The 19,424-nt window shown below is 49.5% G+C and overlaps 3 protein-coding genes across 3 annotated transcripts in view; 2 read left to right on the plus strand and 1 right to left on the minus strand.

Annotated features, from left to right (window-relative positions):
• LOC311428294 (antigen WC1.1-like) overlaps nt 1–19,424 on the plus strand; it is a gene marked incomplete at its 3' end in the record, with an annotated part of 72,834 nt that overhangs the window by 17,852 nt on the left and 35,558 nt on the right. The gene's annotated exons all lie outside the window — the stretch shown is intronic.
• On the minus strand, nt 718–1,665 carry LOC311428271 (olfactory receptor 14A16-like; the record flags this gene model as incomplete). The annotated part of the gene is made up of 1 exon (XM_084539800.1): nt 718–1,665. One exon carries the CDS (start codon nt 1,663–1,665, stop codon nt 718–720), a length of 948 nt encoding a protein of 315 aa, XP_084395926.1.
• On the plus strand, nt 13,896–15,962 carry LOC311428224 (olfactory receptor 14A16-like; the record flags this gene model as incomplete). Its single annotated transcript, XM_084539764.1, has 1 exon — nt 13,896–15,962. One exon carries the CDS (start codon nt 13,896–13,898, stop codon nt 14,829–14,831), a length of 936 nt encoding a protein of 311 aa, XP_084395890.1. The 3' UTR covers nt 14,832–15,962.

Below are 19,424 nucleotides of genomic sequence, written 5' to 3' on the forward strand. Positions count from 1 at the left end.
TCAGTGTGAGCTTGCATCCCAGAAGGCCAACTGCATCCCGGGATTCATCAAAGGATGAGTGGCTAGAAGGTCAAGGGAGGTGATTGTTCCCCTCTACTCTGCTATTGTGAGGCCCCACTTGGAGTACTGAATCCAGGTTTGGCGCCCCAGCACAAGAAGGATGTTGATCTGTTAAAACAGGTCCAGAGGAGGGCCACAAAGATGATCAAGGAGCTGGAGCACCCCTCCTATGAAGGAAGGCTGAGAGAGTTGGGTTGGTTTAGCCTGCAGAAGAGAAGGCTTTAGGGTGAATTCATTGCCTACAAACCACCTGTCTGAGCTGGAGCAAAAGCCCAGTGCAGGGAACGGTGGTTACGAGGGGCTGTCTGTGATGATTGCATCTTCTCAGTAATTAAAGGGGGCATAAGAAAAGATGGAGAACAACTCTTTGCTCAATCAAATAATGACAGGACAAGGGGGAATGGTTTTAAACTAAAAGAGCAGAGATTTTGATTAGAGGTTAGAAGGAAATTCTTCACTCAGAGGGCGGTGAGGCACTGTAAGAGGTTGTCCACAGAACTTCTGGATGCCCCATCCTTGGAGGTCTACAAGGCCTGGGTGGATGGGGCCCTGGCAAACTTGATCTAGTGCGTGACATAATTGCCCAGGGAGGGGGGGTTGGAACTAGATGATCTTTGAGGTCTCTTCTAAACCAGGCAGTTCTATGTTTCTATGATTCTAAGACAGGCAGTTTATTCCTTCTGAAAAACACTCATTCATCACTTTCCACACCGCATCTTTCAGCTCCTGGTTCCTCATGCTGTAGATGAGGGGGTTCACTGTTGGACTCACCACCGAATACAGAACTGCCAGCAAAAGATTCAGGGAAGAGGAGGACATGGAGGGAGGCTTCAGGTAGGCAAATATGGCAGTGCTGGTGAAAAGGGAGACTACGGCCAGGTGAGGGAGGCATGTGGAAAAGGCTTTATGTCGGCCCTGCTGTGAGGGGATCCTCAGCACAACCCTGAAGATCTGCACATAGGACAGCACAAGGAAAACAAAACAACCAAATAATAAAGAGGCACTAACCACAATAAGCCTAGCCTCTTTGATATAGGCATCAGTGCAGGAGAGCTTGAGGATCTGGGGAATTTCACAGAAGAACTGGTCCAGGACATTGCCTTGGCAGAATGAAAGGGAAAAGGTATTGGCAGTGTGCAGCACAGCATAGAGAAAAGTACTGCCCCAGGCAGCTGCTGCCATGTTGACACAAGCTCTGCTGTCCATTATTGTCCCATAGTGCAGGGGTTTGCAGATGGCAATGTAGCGGTCATAAGCCATGATGGTGAGAAGAGAAAACTCTGCTGTGACAAATGTGACAAACATAAAGACCTGGGTAGCACAACCGAAGAAGGAAATGGCCCTGGTGTCCCACAGGGAATTGGCCATAGCTTTGGGAACAGTGGTGGAGATGGAGCCCAGGTCGATGAGGGCGAGGTTGAGGAGGAAGAAGTACATGGGGGTGTGGAGGCGGTGGTCGCAGGCTATGGCAGTGAGGATGAGGCCGTTGCCCAGGAGGGCAGCCAGGTAGATGCCCAGGAAGAGCGCGAAGTGCAGGAGCTGCAGCTCGTGTGTGTCTGCAAGTGGCAGGAGGAGGAACTCTGTGGGGAAGCTGCTGTTGGACATTTGCTGCTTCTGGGCATAGCAGCCTATTTATGGAGGAATTTAAAGAGGCAAGTTAGATAGAGTTTTCTGAGCAAAACCTAAGCCATATCTCATTGAAACATCCTCAACAAGACACACTGCCTTTTCCAGGGAAGAATACATGCTTCTGCCTGGAGCTTTTGATTTGGTTGCCTAAGAATGCCTGAGAGATCAGGTTAGTCAACTTTGCTCTCTGGAAGGGCCAGTACTGCCCTGTAGGTACATGATAAAGACCACCAGGGACTGGTGGTAGTCTCTGAGACAGGTACCTGCCCCAGGTAGCAGGCTCTGGGAAGCAGACAGACTCCCCCCTACTCTTCTGGGTGGCCTCCTTCCTCCCACAGCTTCTCCCCGCAGTGTCCTGGGCAGATCCCCGGGCAGGCTGAGTGCTGAGCCTGGCAGGCAGCAGAGGCCCTGCCCCGGCACACAGCCCCTGGGGCACAGAAGGGACCCTGCTCTGCACCACAGCCCTGGCCACCCCGTCTAAACGCCCAGCTGCACAACTTGCAGCTGGCCCCACAAGAAGGAAACCTCGTGTTTTGTCCCTCTGACAGCTTTGGAAGGTAATCCCTGCTCTGGAATTTGTCATTTTCCTCTTATCCAAAAAAACTCGTCCTGAGTCCTGAGTCCTCCTGAAAGCTCCCATAGGCTGCGGGTTTTTCCAGCAAATCTGGAGATGGCACCAGGAAGAACAGCTGCATTGCCCTGTAGCCAGAGACTTACCCTGTTCAGGGTTGTGAAGATTTCCCCCGCAGTGAGCTCTCAGCATCCCCCCTCCACACTGCCTTTAACATCTCCCTCCCTTCTCTCACTGCCCTTGTCCCCTGCAGGCAGTGCCCCCAGCCTTGCTGCTGCACTGTGCAGAGGAGCTGCTCCTGGGCAGAGCTGTCTCTCTGCAGCACTGCCCACTTTCCAGGAGCTCCCCTTGGGCCCATGAGCCCGGCCCAGCTCATCAGCACAGGGAGCTCTTGCCAAGTCCCTGGGCCTCCACGGAAATCAACTTTGAATCACACTCAAGCAGTCTTTTGGGATACAACCACTGCTCTAAAGTTTTGATCGGGACTTATTTCCAGTGCTGTCTTTGCTCCTAATTCCATAGAAGATGTTGGCAGGAGAATCATCTGTTCTTGTCCCATTATGTGACCAGACACCCTCAACGTGAAAGGCAGGGTGAATACCACCTCTTCCAAGCACTTGGAGATATTGGTGGGATGCTGTGGAGTGTGTGGGGGGGAAGAGATGACACGACTTTTCCACAGAAACTCAAATCTCTCTGTCTACATATGCTACAAAACCACTTGTCAGCCCACAGAGTCATAGAAACATACAATGCTTTGGGTTAAAGGGACCCCAAAGACCATCAAGTTCCAGTCCCCCCTGCCATGGGCAGGAACAAATCCTACTAGTGTTGCTCAAGGTCCCATCCATCCTGGCCCTGGACACTATCAGGGAGAGGGCATCCAACACTTCTCTCGGCAACCTGTTCCAGTCCCTCACCAACCTCCCAGTGAAGATTTTCTTCTTTAGATTTAATGTAAATGTACTGTCTTGTAGTTTAAAGGGATTGCCCCTTTCCTAGAGCTACAATCCCTGATAAAGATTCTATCCCTATCTTTCTCCTATTTTTCTCCCCCGGTTCTGTTAAGGAGAGTCAGGAAGACAGTGGCTGCGTTGTGCTTCGCTAACAGCTGGGGATAAACCACAAAACATCTGAGGACACAAACCTGACTGACAATTGATAAAGGAGGCAGTGAGGGAAGCAGACATGGTCAATCACACTGACTGAAGATAGCACGGGAGAGAGAGAAAATATTTTTTCCAGTGAGATTATCTGATCAGGGACTTGTTGGTCTGGAAACCAATAGAAAAGGGGGAATGCTGGTTAAAGGGTATGAGAAGAGGCTGAAGACACTTGGGATGTCTAGTCTGGAGAAAAGAAGGCTGAGGGGTGACCTCATTGTCCTCAACATCTTCCTGAGTGGGGGAAGTGGTGAGAGAGGTGATGAGCTTTTCTCCTTGGTAACTGACCACAGAAGGTATGGGAATGGCACAAAGCTGCACAAGAGGACGTTCAGATGGGACATCAGGAAAAAATTTTGTACTGTGAGGGTGGTTAAATGTGGAACAGGCTCCCTAGAGACCTGGCTGATGCCCCATGCCTGTCAGTGTTCAAGAGGCATTTGGAAATTGCCAGAAATTAATCACGGATTTTTTTTTCCTATATATATGCCCATAGTTATGTATATTTATATTCATAACTATGAATATTACTATAGAATCATAGACTATCCGAAGTTAAAAGAGACACATAATGATCATTGAATCCAACTCCTAGCTCCACACAGGTCTACCCAAATGTTTTTATAAACAATGTGGATGTAGGACTAGAAGGTGTTTTGAGCTAATTTGCTGATGATACTAAACTTGGAGGAGTTGTTGACTCCATTGAAGGTGGAAAAGCCTTGCAGAGATAGATTGGAGAGCTGGGCAATCACCAACTGCATGAAGTTTTAAAAGAGAAAGTGCTGGGTCCTGTAGCTGGGATGGGGCAACCCTGGCTATGCTTACAGACTGGGGGACGAGACGCTGCAGAGCAGCCCCACAGAGAGTGATCTGGGGGTTGTGGTTGACAGCAAGCTGAATATGAGCCAGTAGTGTGCCCTGGCAGGCAGGAGAACCAACCGTATCCTGGGGTGCGTCAAGCATGGCTTTGCTAGTTGGTTGAGGGAAGTGACTGTCCTGCTCTACTCTGCGCTGATGTGGCCTCGCCTCGAGTACTGTGTGCAGTTCTGGGCACCACAGTACAAAAAGGACATGAAACTGTTGGAGAGTGTCCAGAGGAGGGCAACGAAGATGGTGAAGGGCCTAGAGGGGAAGATGTATGAGGAGCGGAAGAGGTCACTTGGACTGTTCAGCCTGGGAAAGAAGAGGCTGACGGGAGACCCCATCGTAGTCTACAGCTTCCTCACGAGGGGGAGTGGAGGGGCAGGTGCTGATCTATTCTTTTTAGTGACCAGCAGGACCCGGCACTTGGTCTTCTTAAACTTCATGCAGTTGGTGATCACCCATCTCTCTAATCTGTCCAGATCTCTCTGCAAGGCATTTTCACCCTCAACAGAGTCAACAACTCCTCCCAGTTTAGTATCATAATCAAATTAGCTATAAACACCTTCTAGTCCTACATCCAAATTGTTTATACCAACATTTAATTGAACTGGCCCTAAAACGAAGCCTTGAGGGACCCCACTGGTGACTGGCTGCCAACCTGATGTGGAGCCATTTACCACAACCCTTTGAGTGCTACCCGTCAGCCAGTTATTCACCCAAGGTATGACATTTTTGTCCAGCTATATGCTGGACATTTTGTCCAGTAGGATCATATGTGAAACTGTGACAAAAGCTTTACTGAAATCCAAAAAGATCACATCAGCTGGTTTCCCTTGATCAATTAGATGGGTGATCTTATCATAAAAGGAAATCAATTTTGTCAAACAGGACCTACCTCTCATGAACCCATGTTGACTGGGACCAATGACTGCATTGTCCCCCAAGCACACTTCAATAGCTACCAGAACAATCTTCTCCATACTTTTACCAGGCACTGACATGAGACTAACAGGCCTGTAGTTACCAGGGTCTTCTTTCTTGTCCTTCTTGAAACTGGCACGACATTTGCCAACTGGGACCTCTCCACATTCCCACGACTCTTATAATAATTGAGAGAGGCCCTGTGATAATGTCAGCCAGCTCTCTGAGCACTCTGGGATGAATCCCATCCGGACCCATTGTCGTGGTTTAACCCGGCCAGCAGTTAAACACCACACAGCCATTCGCTCACCCTCCCCCTTCCCTCTCTGGGACAGGGGAGAGAAACGGAAAGTGAAGCCCGTGAGTTGAGATAAAGACAGTTTAATAAGACAAGAAAAATAATAATAACAATAATAATAATAATAATAACAATGATGATAATAGTACTACTACTAATAAAGTGTACAAACAAGTGATGCACAATGCACCTGCTCACCACCTGCTGACCAATGCCCAGCCTAACCCCAAGCAGTCCAGCCCCCTCCCCCGGCTAGCCACCCCTATATATTGTTTAGCATGACGTCAGATAGTATGGCTGTGGTGGTTTTACCGTGCTGGGCAGCTAAACCCCACAACCGCTCTCTCACTCCCCCTCCTTTAGATAAGGAGGGGGAGAAGTAAAGCAAAGAACAACTCACGGGTTGAGATAAGGATAATTTAATTAAAGGGAAATAATTATAATAATTAAATAAAGACTACCATGAACTAAACAATTTAACTAAGGGGAAAATAAAAGGGAAAGGGGAAAAAGGGAGGAAAACAAACAAACAAAATAAATGAAAGCTATATGGAAGTGCAGAGGAAAGAAATTACTCTCTACTTCCCACAAATGAGCGATGATTGACCACGTCCTTGAAGCAAGGCCTCAACGCACGCAGCCGGTGTTCGAGAGGAGGACCGACGTCTTCTCAACGAGAGCCCACCCCTCCCCTCTTCTTCCTGTTTCCACCTTTTATTGCTGAGTGTGACACCACATGGTATGGAATATCCCTTTGATTGGTTTAGGTCAGCTGCTCTAGTGATGTTTCTCTCCTCACTTTTTGCCCACCCCCTAGGAGGGTTAGAGAAAGGCCCAATGCTGTGCCACTGCTGCTCAGCAGTAGACACAACACTGGTGTGATAACACTGCTGTTCCAGCTACAAGTACAGAGTACGGCACTGAATGGGCTGCTGCCGGGAAAGTTAACATTCCAGCCAGACCCAGTACAATGGCATACCCCTTTGGCTAATTTGGGTCACCTGTCCTGGGTCTGTCCCCTCCCAGCTCTTGCTGCACCCCCAGCCTGCCTGTTGTCAGGACAGAGCGAGAAGCTGAGATGTCCTTGGCTTAGTATAAGCACTGCTCTGCAACAATTAAAACATCGGGGTGTTATCAACACTCTTCTCATCCTAAGCCAAAACATAGCATTCTACCAGCTACTAGGAGGAAAATTAACTCTGTCCTAACTGAAACCAGGACACCCATGGACTTGAATGGATCCAGGTGTAGCAGCAAATCACACACACTTTGAGGGTCAGTTGGGCGTTTATCATTCCCACTGTCACGGTTCTCCAGCTCAGGGCACCCAGGGTCCTGAAGCCCATCCTCGGCATTGAAGATGGAGGCAAAGAAGGCATTAAACATCTTTGCTTTTCCTATGTCCTTGTCTGTGAGGTGACCTTCCCCATCAAGTAGAGGATCTATATTTTCTCTGGTCCTCCTTTTTCTATTCATATATTTAAAAGAAAACTTTTTATTGTCACCCACAGATGTGGCCAGCTTCAACTCTAAGTGGGCTTTGGCCACAGGAATCTTCTCCCTACAAACGTGAACAGCATCCCTGTAGTCCTTCCACTTTGCCTGACCTTGCTTCCAACAGCCATACACTTTCTTTTCATCCCTCTGCTCCAGAATAAGATCCCTGGTCAGCCAAGCTGGCCTTCTTCCCCACCTTCTTGACTACCTGTGTTTTTAGGATGCAGTGTTTAAAGACTGACCAGCACTGATGGATGCCGACACCTTCAAAAGCAGTTTCCCAGGGGACCTTGCTAACTAGTCCTCTGAGCAGCCTGAAGTCTGCTCTCCCCATATCCAGGGCTGAAGTTTTGGTAGCAGTTTTCCTCCTGTCACAAAAATTTTAAGCTCAACCACTTCATGGTCACTATGACCAAGACAGCCACCAATTTCCACAGCCCCCACAACACTCTCTGTGTACTCCAGCAACAGATCTAGGAGGGCATCTTTCCTAGTTGTCTCCCTTAACACTTGCACCAAGAAGTTATCATGGCAGTGCTTTAGGAACCTCCTGGACCTGCTTGTGTCAGCCTTGTGATATTTCCACTTGACATCTGACAAGGTTTTGCACTCCATCACTTAGCTTATCACCGGCGGGCCTTATTTTATCCCTTTCCCCCTTCAACTCTGGTTTAAAGCCCTGTCTATCAGCCCCGCTAACTCCTGGGCAAAAATCCTTCTCCCCCTCTGAGAGGGGCGCATCCCATCTGATGCCAGTAGGCCCAGTGTCACATAGACCTTCCCATGATCAACAAACACAAAGTTCTGCCAGTTGCACTGGTCCCGAAGCCACAAATTAATATGGTGAGTGTGTTTGTCAACACTGATCCCTCCTATCAGAAGGACAGAGGCAAACACAACCTGTGCCCCTGATTCTTTAACCAGTCACCCCAAAGTCCTAAAGTCCCTTTTGATTGCTCTTGGACTTCTCCTTGCTACTTATTACCAGCCTGAAAAAAAAGTAAAGGCTGGTAGTCAGAAAGCTGTACCAGACGAGTGACTTTCCTGGCAATGCCTTTTACCCAAGCCACAGGGAGGCAGCAGACTTCCCTGTGGGCTGGGTCCAGTCAGCATATCAGACCCTCTGTCTCTTTCAGAAGGAAGTCATAGAATCATAGAATCATAGAATATCCCGAGTTGGAAGGGACCCATAAGGATCATCAAGTCCCACTCCTTGCACCGCACAGGTCTGCCCAGAAGTGTAGACCATGTGACTAAGTGCACAGTCCAATCGCTTTTTAAATTCAGACAGGCTTGGTGCAGTGACTACGACCCTGGGGAGCCTGTTCCAGTGTGCAACCACCCTCTTGGTGAAGAACCTCTTCCTGCTGTCCTTTCTGGCTCCTGGTTGCTCCCGAGTGGCCTCAGTGCAGGAAAGAGCCTTGCCTGCCTCAATGCCCTCTCCGCTACAGAACACATCTGCCCTGGAACCGATCTCCTTATTTGTGATCACAAGTTTGTGATTTCTTTATTCTGGAATGCCTGGTAGAGTTTCTGGGAAGTTTTCAGTAGTATTCTTGTACCAGCTGTACTCCAGGCTCCCTTGGGGAAGAACATTGTTTTGAGAATTACCCCACTCACTGGGTAACCTTGAGAAGCAGGGATTACAAACACCAGAAAGGCCTCAAAACACAGGATTGTCATACACTCTGACTGCACAGTCCAGCCCCTTCTCCCCTGAGTCAGAAGGGACCTCTAGAGGTGTCCACTACCATCATCTTCTCTGAGCAGTGATAGCTTTACAGGTAGACGACATTAGCTCTCAGCATCCCCCCCTCCACGCTGCCTTTAACATCTCCCTCCCTTCTCTCAGCCACCCTTGTCCCCTGCAAGCAGTGCCCCCAGCCCTGCTGCGCTGTGCAGAGGAGCTGCTCCTGGGCAGAGCTGTCTCTCTGCAGTGCTGCCCGCTTGCCAGGAGCTCCCCTTGGGCCCAGGAGCCTGGCCCAGCTTAGCAGCATAGGGAGCTCTTGACACGAGGGAACTCCAGGGAAATGATTTTGAATCAGGCTGAAGCAATCCCTGATGTTCCCTCTCTGAGCTGGGGAGAGACACTTACTTCCAGCAGTGTCATTTCTCCTACTGGGAGAAGATTCATCAAAGAATCACCTTGTCTTCTTCCACTTTTAGGCAGGACACCCAGAATGTGACTGGCAGGGATCACATTTTCCCATGCTGAAGGAAGTGATCACAGGGAGTCAATTGATGCATCTCATTCTGAGTTTGATGTCCTAGGCCTGTAATGGGGCCCAGAACCTTCCTTATCAGACACAAACCCACACAATTTGGGATTTCTTTCACCTCTGCTCAGATATGTAAAAAATAATATAGGCTAAATTCCCACAGTAATTACAGGAGACAGAGAAGAGCAGTGAGTTGTTCAAATGTAAACACCATTTGACATTTGAGGTGCACAAAGGTGTCTGTCTTAGCGGTAATGCTTTATGTTAGGACTTCAGAGACTGGGAATGTAGGTATTAGAGTTTTGTCAGTGCAGACTGCCTAAAAATGTGGCCTCCATTTGTGCCTTGTCACTCACCTGGGAGCTGTCCCTTGTCATTTAGCTAAATAATATAAACCTCCCCTTTAACATGTCTCTCTCCTCCCCAAAATTGGGAGTAGATTAATGGAGAAGTGGTAATTTAGAGACAGTACTTTCTAAAAGGTGTTTGAGAGCTTAGGCACATGAGTGGACTGCCCTACATCTAGTAAATTAGGAAGCTCTATCAATTGCCTTGAGGGTAGAGGGGCCTTACAGAAACATCTTGATAGATCAGAACATTGGTCAGTTGCTACAATATAAAATTCAATAAGAACTAATGCCAGATTCTGTACATCAGACCATGTATTCCTGAATGTACATATAGACTGAGGGACAAGTGGATGGAGCATACCTCTGAAAAAAAGGGATCTGGGGGCTGTGGTTCATGGTAAGCTCAGGATAAGTTAACAATGTTCCCTGCATGGACCATGGTGGAGTTGATCCTGTGGGAGGGCAGCATAGCTCTTCAGGAGAGCCATCTTTGGCCCCTTCAATATCTGCTTGGAAGAGTCCTTTGGAGTAAGGCCCTGTATTGAAGAGCAGTCCAAGAAAGGTGGTTAATATTCCAGGACCACCCCCTCCAACATCAAGGGCAGTCCAACCCAAGAAAAACAAACTCAGGTAAAAACAGCAAGAGGCCTGCATGGATGAACCAGAAGCTTCTCACCAAACTCCAGCGCAGAAAAGAAGCATAGACAAGGTGGAAACAAGAACAGATACCCTGAGAGGAATACAAAGGCCTTGTCTGAGCATGTAAGGAAGCATGTAAGCATATCAGAAAACTAAAGCACAACTCCAGTGGAATTAGGACAAGGATGTCTAAGGCAGTAAAAAGAGCTTCTAGAAGTACACAGGTGACAAAAGAAAGGTCCTAGAATATGTGGACCCACTGCTGAATGAGGCCCAGGATCTGTTGATACAGGACAGGGAAAAGACAAGAGGTGTTGAATTCCTTTTTCACGTCAGTCAGTACTGGCAAGACTGCCCTTCAGGAATCCCTAGTCACGAAGAATGGAGAGAGTCTGGAAGGAAGATGTACACTTGGTGGGAGTGGATCAGGTCAGGGCATACTTGACGAAATGGGATACACATATCTATGGGACCTGACGGGATTCACCCATGACAGCAGAGAGAGCTCCCTGATGTCCTTGCGAGGCCACTCCTGGTCATCTTGGATCATTCCTGGTGAGTAGCAGAATGTCCATCCTAGCTCCAAGAAGTATTACTTGAAAAGGCAAATGCCATGTTTCCTAACATTCTCCACACCATCAGTAAAACAAACAAACAAAAAGTTTAGTGTTGTTTAAATAGCTCAATAAATGCATATCTTTTTATTTATGTCTCAGACTTTTTTTTTTTTTTCCAGACTCATTTAGCCTCAACTTTGCCTTCCAAACAAAGACTTTTGTAGCCTCTTCCGTCTTCTAAGACTCGGTCACATGTTAAAGGAAAGATGAAAACAAAACACTCTTCCAGACAGCTGTTGCACTGGGGTTCTCCACGGATAAGGTGTGTGAGTGCAGAGGGTAAATGTTTATGAGAGTGTTTAGAAACAGTCATGGAGAGTGTCTACAAAGCATCAAGGGTTTCTGTTTCTCATACTGTACCCCATGCCATGTAGGTTGGAATTGTGCAGGACATGGTGATGGGACACAGCCAGGAGAGCTAACCCAAAGTGTTCAAACTGATGTTCTTCACCATCCAGAAACCCCCTGCAGCCTACCACCTGACTACCAAAAGCACACCAAATACACCTGTGAAGAGCAGCTGAGAGAGATGGGATTACCTTGAAGAAAAGAAGACTCCAGGAGATATTATTGTGGTCTTCCAATACATAAATGGGGCCTACCCACATGTGTAGTGACTAGACTAGACTAGACTAGACTAGAACAGAGTAGTTTAGTTGGAAGAGACCTTCAAAGATCATCTAGTCCAACTACCTGACCTCTTCAGAACTAAACAAAAGTTACAGCATGTCAATGAGGGCAATGTCCAAATGCTTCTTGAACATTGACAGGCCTAGAACTGCAAGCAGGTCTCAAGGAAGCCTATTCCAGTGTTTCACCACCCTCACAGTACAGAAATTTTTCCTACTCTCCAGTCTGGACCTCCCCTGGTGCATCTATGTGCCATTCCCACACTTCCTCTGATCAGTTACCAGTGAGAAGAGGTCATCAGCTCCCTCTCCACTTGCCCTCCTAAGACAGTGGCTGAAAGCAATGAGGTCGCTCCTCAGCCTTCTTTTCTCCAGACTAGACAAGCCAAGTTTCTTCAGCCTCTCATCATAGGACATCCCCTTTTACTAGTATTCCCTGTTTTCCCTTGGTTTCCCAACTGACAAGATTCCTGGTCAGATAACCTCGCTGGAAGAAGCATTTTCTCTCTCTCCCATGCTCTCACCAGTCAGTGTGACTGACCAGGTCTGGCTCCCTTCACTGCCTCCTTTATCACTTGTTGGTTAGGTTTGTGCCCCAGATGTGTTGTGCTTTATCCCCAGGAGGTAGCCAAGCACCACACAGCCACTCTCTCCCTCCTCTCTCTTAACAGAACAGGGAGAGAAAGATTGGAGAAATAGCTGGAGAAACTCTATCAGGGAGTGTAATGATAGGACAAGGGGCAGTGCTTTTAAGCTAGAAAAGAGTAGATTTAGATCAGATATAAAGAAGAAACTCTTCACGCAGTGGGTGGTGAGACACTGGAAGAGGTTGCCCAGAGAAGTGGTGGATGCCTCTCTTCTGGTAGAGTCCAATGTCAGGTTGGATGAAACCTGGAGCAAACTGGTCTAGAGGGAAGTGACTCTGCCCATTTAAGAGTGACTGGAACTAGACCTTAAGGTCCCTTCCAACCCCAAACATTCTATGATTCCATGAGCTTGCTGGCCAACAATTGGTTGTGTAGTCTGTGTAGACAGAGGGATTTCATTTGCTGTGAAAAAGATTCCTTCTCCTCAATGTTAACAAGTGCTTGGAAGAAACAGAATACAGCTCTCAGTCAATTTGTGGGTGTCCTAACTAATAAAAGGACAGGAAAAATGATTCCCATAATGAACTCTTATTTTGATTTAGGAGAAAAAATATAACTGGAAGTAGGTGTCTCTCTCTAGCTGACAGAAGGAAGAGCAGTGATTACATCAGTTTGATTCAAAGTTTTTTTCCCCTGGAGGCCCAGGGACTTGTCAAGAGCTCCCTGTGCTGCTGAGCTGGGCCAGGCTCCTGGGCCCAAGGGGAGCTCCTGGCAAGCGGGCAGTGCTGCAGAGAGACAGCTCTGCCCAGGAGCAGCTCCTCTGCACAGCGCAGCAGCAGGGCTGAGGGCACTGCCTGCAGGGGACAAGGGCAGCTGAGAGAAGGGAGGGAGATGTTAAAGGCAGTGTGGAGGGGGGATGCTGAGAGCTCAGTGCGGGAGAAATCTTCACAACCCTGAACAGGGTAAGTCTGTGGCTGCAGGGCAACGCAGCTGTTGTTCCTGGTGCCATCTGCAGATTTGCTGGCACACCCCACAGCACATGGGATCTTTCTGGAGGACACTTAAGAGTTCCTAAGATAGGAGAAGAACAAGTTCCAGAGCAGGGACTACCTGCCAAAGCTGTCAGAGGGACAGGAGACGAGGATTCCTTCTCACAGGGCTGGCTGCAGGCTGTGCAGCCGGGGTACAGGCAGGGGTGGCCAGGGCTGTGGTGCAGAGCAGGGTCCCTGCTGTGCCCCAGGGGCTGTGTGCCAGGGCAGGGTCTCTGCCGCCTTCCAGGCTCAGCATTCAGCCTGCCTGGGGAACTGCCCAGGGCACTGCGGGGAGAAGCTGCAGTTGGAAGGAGCCCCCTGAAACAGGCAGGACAGGCAGGGTCCTGCTGGTGCCCAGAGGCTGCTGCCTGGGGCAGGCTGCTAAGAGGTCCACAGCACCCCCAGGCCATCTTTGGGGGAGATTCTTGATGGGGAGCACCAGCGCCTGCACTATCTAAATGAAAGGCACTCTCAGGAGTCTATGCTTCTGTTTTGCTGCCATGAAGGACAGTAAGGAGAATTGTAATGGATCTGATATTCTTTACTATATACAGCAGGGTAGTACTGACACTTCCGAAGCCCACAGAGGACACAGAGGATTAACCTGATAATTATTGTATACCTAGGGAAAAAAATAAAATAAAAATAAAAACTAAATATTTTACAAGCCGTAGCATGTATTCTTCACAGGGAAAAGACTGTGATTCTTGCTGAGAAGGTTTCAGGGAAATTTGGTTTAGGTTTTGCTCAGAAAACACTATCTAAAATTCCTCTTTAAATTTCTCAATGGACAGACTAATACACCCAAAGCCAGCAAATGTCCAACAGCAGCTTCCCCACTGAGTTCCTCCTCCTGCCATTCGCAGACACACGCAAGCTGCAGCTCCTGCACTTCGGGCTATTCCTGGGAATTTACCTGGCTGCCCTCCTGGGAAACGGCCTCATCCTCACAGCCATAGCCTGCGACCACCGCCTCCACACCCCCATGTACTTCTTCCTCCTCAACCTCGCCCTCCTCGACCTGGGGTCCATCTCCACCACTGTTCCCAAAGCCGTGGCCAATTCCCTGTGGGACACCAGGACCATCTCCTATTCAGGATGCGTTGCCCAAGTCTTTTTTCTCTTCTTCTTGCTTGGAGCAGAATATTCCCTTCTCACCGTCATGGCCTATGACCGCTACGTTGCCATCTGCAAGCCCCTGCACTACGGGACCTTTATGAGCAGTAGAGCTTGTATGAAAACAGCAGCAGCTGCCTGGGGTGGAAGTTTTTTCTATTCTGTGCTGCACACGGCCAATACATTTTCCATACCACTCTGCCAAGGCAATGCCCTGGACCAGTTCTTCTGTGAAGTCCCCCAGATCCTCAGGCTCTCTTGCTCGGATGCCTACCTCAGGGAACTTTGGGTCATTGCAGTTAGTCTTTGTTTAGCTTTGGGGTGTTTTGTTCTCATTGTGCTGTCCTATGTGCAAATCTTCAGGGCTGTGCTGAGGATGCCCTCTGAGCAGGGCCAGCACAAAGCCTTTTCCACGTGCCTCCCTCACCTGGCCGTGGTCTCCCTGTTCATCAGCACTGGCACAGTTGCCTACCTGAGACCCCACTCCATCTCCTCCTCATCCCTGGATCAGGTGGTGGCAGTCCTGTACTCGGTGGTGCCTCCAACGCTGAATCCCTTCATCTACAGCATGAGGAACCAGGAGCTGAAGGATTCCCTGAAAAAACTGATTCTGTTGGCAGTACTTCAGCAGGACTAAGCCACCCATATTTATGCACATTTTTTGTTGTTGTTGCAGTTTGTTTGTTTGTCTTCTTGTGCTTTGGACATTTTTCTCTGACTACCCTGTTTGGGCATGAATGTCTGGATTTGTCTCACTCCTCCAGAGGCACAAGCCCAGTCCCTCTGTCCCAGAAGCCATCTTTAAATGTATTTATGTCAGAGCTGTACTCCTTTTCCACCTCTCTGTAATAAAAGGGGATGTCTTCAGTGCTGTGTCTGAAGTTTGAGACTTTTTTCCATTTGATGGAGTCAAGAATACGCTCAAGAAATTGCACCCTAATAGGGCCTGCTGTTAACCTTGTGTTCTCCATGTGCGGATGAGATCATCGGGTGATTTTATAGGGAATTTTGGGATGGATTCAGCTCTCATCTGTGGGTGCCCAGAGCCACTGGAGATGGGACTGGTCAGGACATATCTGCTCAGGGGTGTCCAGCATGTGACGGGACTCGTGTCAGATGCTGATGTCTGAACCCAGGAGAGCACAGGGATTATTCACAGACAGCCCGTTTCTAGGGGTGGGCAGCAAATGCAGCTTCAGATCGTCACCCAAAGGGCTAAGTGGAAAACTACCTGGGCTAATTAGGGCTCTGTAGTCCAATGACAGGCAGCAGAGACACAGAGGTTGCAGGGAAGGGAGCCTGAGGAATGACTCACGTCCCCTTCAATGAAGAGCCATAGCTGGGATCTAAGGACATGGTCTGAGCCACTTGAAAGTCCCTGTGGTTGCCCTGAACTCCTACAACAGCCACAGATCGCACGGATGTCCCTGGAGAAGGGGCTGCAGGTGGTCAGGTTGTGTTGCTTCCCACAACCGTGCTGTTCGTCTGGGTGGTGGCAAGTTTTCCAACGGGATCAAAGAAGGTAAAGCAAAGTGACAGCAAGCAGGCTCAGCAGGTCCTCGGCACCCCAGCACAGAGCCACAGTCCCATAACCTCCGGCAGGAAAAAAATTTGTTCCCCTCCTCCAGAGGGAAACAAAACCTGTCTGGGCTTTCCTTGCTTCTTAGACAATTTCCAGCAGCTTGCGCAAGAAGTCAGTGCTGATGAGAGGTCTGCGACTCAAAGGTGCTTTAGCCTGGCCCAGGAAAGAAGCTCCTGTGAGGAGGTGACATGCTTTGACCCGCTGAAAATGCCTTCATGAGCTGGTACCCAGGAGGAAATGGGCCAGAAAGGGCAGGAGCGGGAGGGAATGGGATCACACAGGCACAACCCCATCCTGCTGGCTGCAGTGCTGGGCGTAGACTCAGCAACAGAGGCAGGCTACTTGGCTCTGCCCCCTAAAAACCCTAAAGCCCTAACCCTAAAATCCCTTACAACCCTAACCCTAAAAACCCTAAAGCCCTAACCCTAAAAACCCTTCCAACCCTAACCCTAAAATCCCTTCCAACCCTAACCCTAAAAACCCTAAAGCCCTAACCCTAAAAACCCTTCCAACCCTAACCCTAAAATCCCTTACAATCCTAACCCTAAAAATCCTAAAGCCCTAACCCTAAAAACCCTTACAACCCGAGGCTCTGCTCCATGGGCTCCAGGACCCAAACCAGCATGGTGTCCCACAGAAAAATTCTCAGTAAAGCTGTTGGTCATTACAGAATCACCCAATAATTAGGACTGGAAGAGTCCAGTCCAAGCCCTTCAAGCATCATTAGCAGGAGCAGGATTTCCAGGACTGCATCTATACATGCTTTGAGTATCTCCGAGGAAAGAGACTCCGAAACCTCTGTGGGTGGCCAGTTTCCGTGGTCTGTACTGGTGCTTGGGGTTATTCCTCTGCAGGGCAGGACCCTGCACGTGCCCTTGTTGACCTTCATGAAAGGAGGGCCAGGAGCTGGCAGGGCTCATTGAGAGGGCTTTAAACTAGGTAGGAAGGGGGATGGGGCTGAAGCTAGGATTGTTGGGGCTGTGCCAGGGGGAACAATGGCAAGGCCAGAGGATAAGGCAATGGCCCAGCTGAAGTGCATCTACAGCAATGCATGCAGCATGGGTAACAAACAGGCGGAGCTGGAAGCCATCGTGCAGCAGGCAGGCTATGACTTGGTTGCCATCACGGAGACGTGGTGGGATCAGTCTCATGACTGGAGTACTGCAATGCCTGGCTATAAGCTCTTTAGAAGGGACAGGCAGCACAGAAGGGGTGGTGGTGTGGCTCTCTGTATTAGAGAGTCTTTTGAGGTTGTAGAACTCGAGGCTGGGAATGACAAGGTCGAGTCCCTTTGGGTTAGGATCGGCAGGGACAACAAGGCTAGTGTCCTGGTCGGGGTCTGTTATAGACCGCCGAACCAGGATGAGGAGACGGATGAAGAATTCTACAGGCAGCTGACAGAAGTTGCAAAATCTTCAGCTCTTGTACTCGTGGGGGACTTGAACTTCCCTGACATATCCTGGAAGCACAACACAGCCTTGAGAAAGCAGTCTAGGAGGTTTCTGGAGAGCGTGGAAGATACTTTCCTGACGCAGCTGGTTAGTGAACCTACCAGGGGTGGTGCCCTGCTAGAACTTCTCTTCACAAACAGAGAAGGACTGGTGGAGGATGTGATTGTCGGGAGCTGTCTTGGGCAGAGTGACCACGAAATGGTGGAGTTCACTATTCTTGGCGAGGCCAGGAAGGGGACCAGTAAAACTTGGACTTTCGGAGGGCTGACTTTGAGCTGCTCAGGACACTAGTTGGTGGAGTCCCTTGGGAGGCGGTTCTGAAGGGCAGAGGGGTCCAGGAAGGCTGGGCGCTCTTCAAGAGGGAAATCTTAATGGCACAGAACGGTCTGTCCCCACGTGCCCAAAGACGAGCTGGCAGGGAAGAAGACCAGCCTGGCTCAACAGAGAATTGTGGCTTGATCTTAGGAGAAAAAAGAGGGTTTATAAGCTTTGGAAAAGTGGGCAGGCCACTAGGGAGGACTAAGGCTGTGCAGGGACAAAATTAGGAAGGCCAAAGCTCATCTGGAGTTCAATCTGGCTACTGCCATTAAAGAAAACAAAAAACATTTCTATAAATACATCAACACAAAAAGGAGTACTAAGGAGAATCTCCATCCTTTACTGGATGTGGGGGGAAACGTAGTTACAAGAGATGAGGAAAAGGCGGAGGTGCTTTATGCCTTCTTTGCCTCAGTCTTTAGTGGCAATACCGGTTGTTCTCTGGATACTCAGTACCCTGAGCTGGTGGAAGGGGATGGGGAGCAGGATGTGGCCCTCATTATCCATGAAGAACTGGTTGGTGACCTGCTACGGCACTTGGATGTGCACAAGTCGATGGTGCCGGATGGGATCCACCCAAGGGTACTGAGAGAACTGGCAGAGGAGCTGGCCAAGACACTGTCCATTATTTATCAGCAGTCCTGGCTATCGGGGGAGGTCCCAGTTGACTGGCGGCTAGCAAATGTGACGCCCATCTACAAGAAGGGCCAGAGTGCAGACCCAGGAAACTACAGGCCTGTCAGTTTGACCTCAGTACCAGGGAAGCTCATGGAGCAGATCCTCCTGAGAGTCATCACGCAGCACTTGCAGGGCAAGCAGGCAATCAGGCCCAGTCAGCATGGGTTTATGAAAGGCAGATCCTGCTTGACGAACCTGATCTCCTTCTATGACAAAGTGACACGCTGGGTGGACGAGGGAAAGGCTGTGGATGTGGTCTACCTTGACTTCAGCAAGGCTTTTGACACCGTCTCCCACAGCATTCTCCTCAAGAAACTGGCTGCTCTTGGCTTGGACTGGCGCACGCTTCGTTGGGTTAGAAACTGGCTGGATAGCTGGGCCCAAAGAGTCGTGGTGAATGGAGTCAAGTCCAGTTGGAGGCCAGTCACTAGTGGCGTCCCCCAGGGCTCGGTGCTGGGGCCGGTCCTCTTTAATATCTTCATCAATGATCTGGACGAGGGCATTGAGTGCACCCTCAGTAAGTTCGCAGATGACACCAAGTTAGGTGAGTGTGTCGATCTGTTCGAGGGTAGGAAGGCTCTGCAGGAGGATCTGGATAGGCTGCACCGATGGGCTGAGGTCAACTGCATGAAGTTCAACAAGGCCAAGTGCCGGGTCCTGCACCTGGGGCGCAATAACCCCAAGCAGAGCTACAGGCTGGGAGATGAGTGGTTGGAGAGCTGCCAGGCAGAGAAGGACGTGGGAGTATTGGTGGATAGTCGGCTGAATATGAGCCAGCAGTGTGCTCAGGTGGCCAAGAAGGCCAACGGCATCCTGGCTTGTATCAGGAACAGTGTGACCAGCAGGGCTAGGGAGGTGATCGTCCCCCTGTACTCAGCTCTGGTGAGGCCGCACCTCGAGTACTGTGTTCAGTCTTGGGCCCCTCGCTACAAGAAGGACATCGAGGTGCTTGAGCGGGTCCAGAGAAGGGCGACGAAGCTGGTGAGGGGCCTGGAGAACAAGTCCTACGAGGAGCGGCTGAGGGAGCTGGGCTTGTTCAGCCTGGAGAAGAGGAGGCTCAGGGGTGACCTTATCACTCTCTATAGGTACCTCAAGGGAGCCTGTAGCGAGGTGGGGGTTGGTCTGTTCTCCCATGTGCCTGGTGACAGGACAAGGGGGAATGGGCTTAAGTTGAGCCAGGGGAGTTTTAGGTTAGATGTTA

The sequence above is a fragment of the Aythya ferina genome, assembly GCF_964211825.1.
Source record: "Aythya ferina genome assembly, contig: HAP1_SCAFFOLD_37, whole genome shotgun sequence".
Classification (NCBI taxonomy): Eukaryota; Metazoa; Chordata; class Aves; order Anseriformes; family Anatidae; genus Aythya; species Aythya ferina.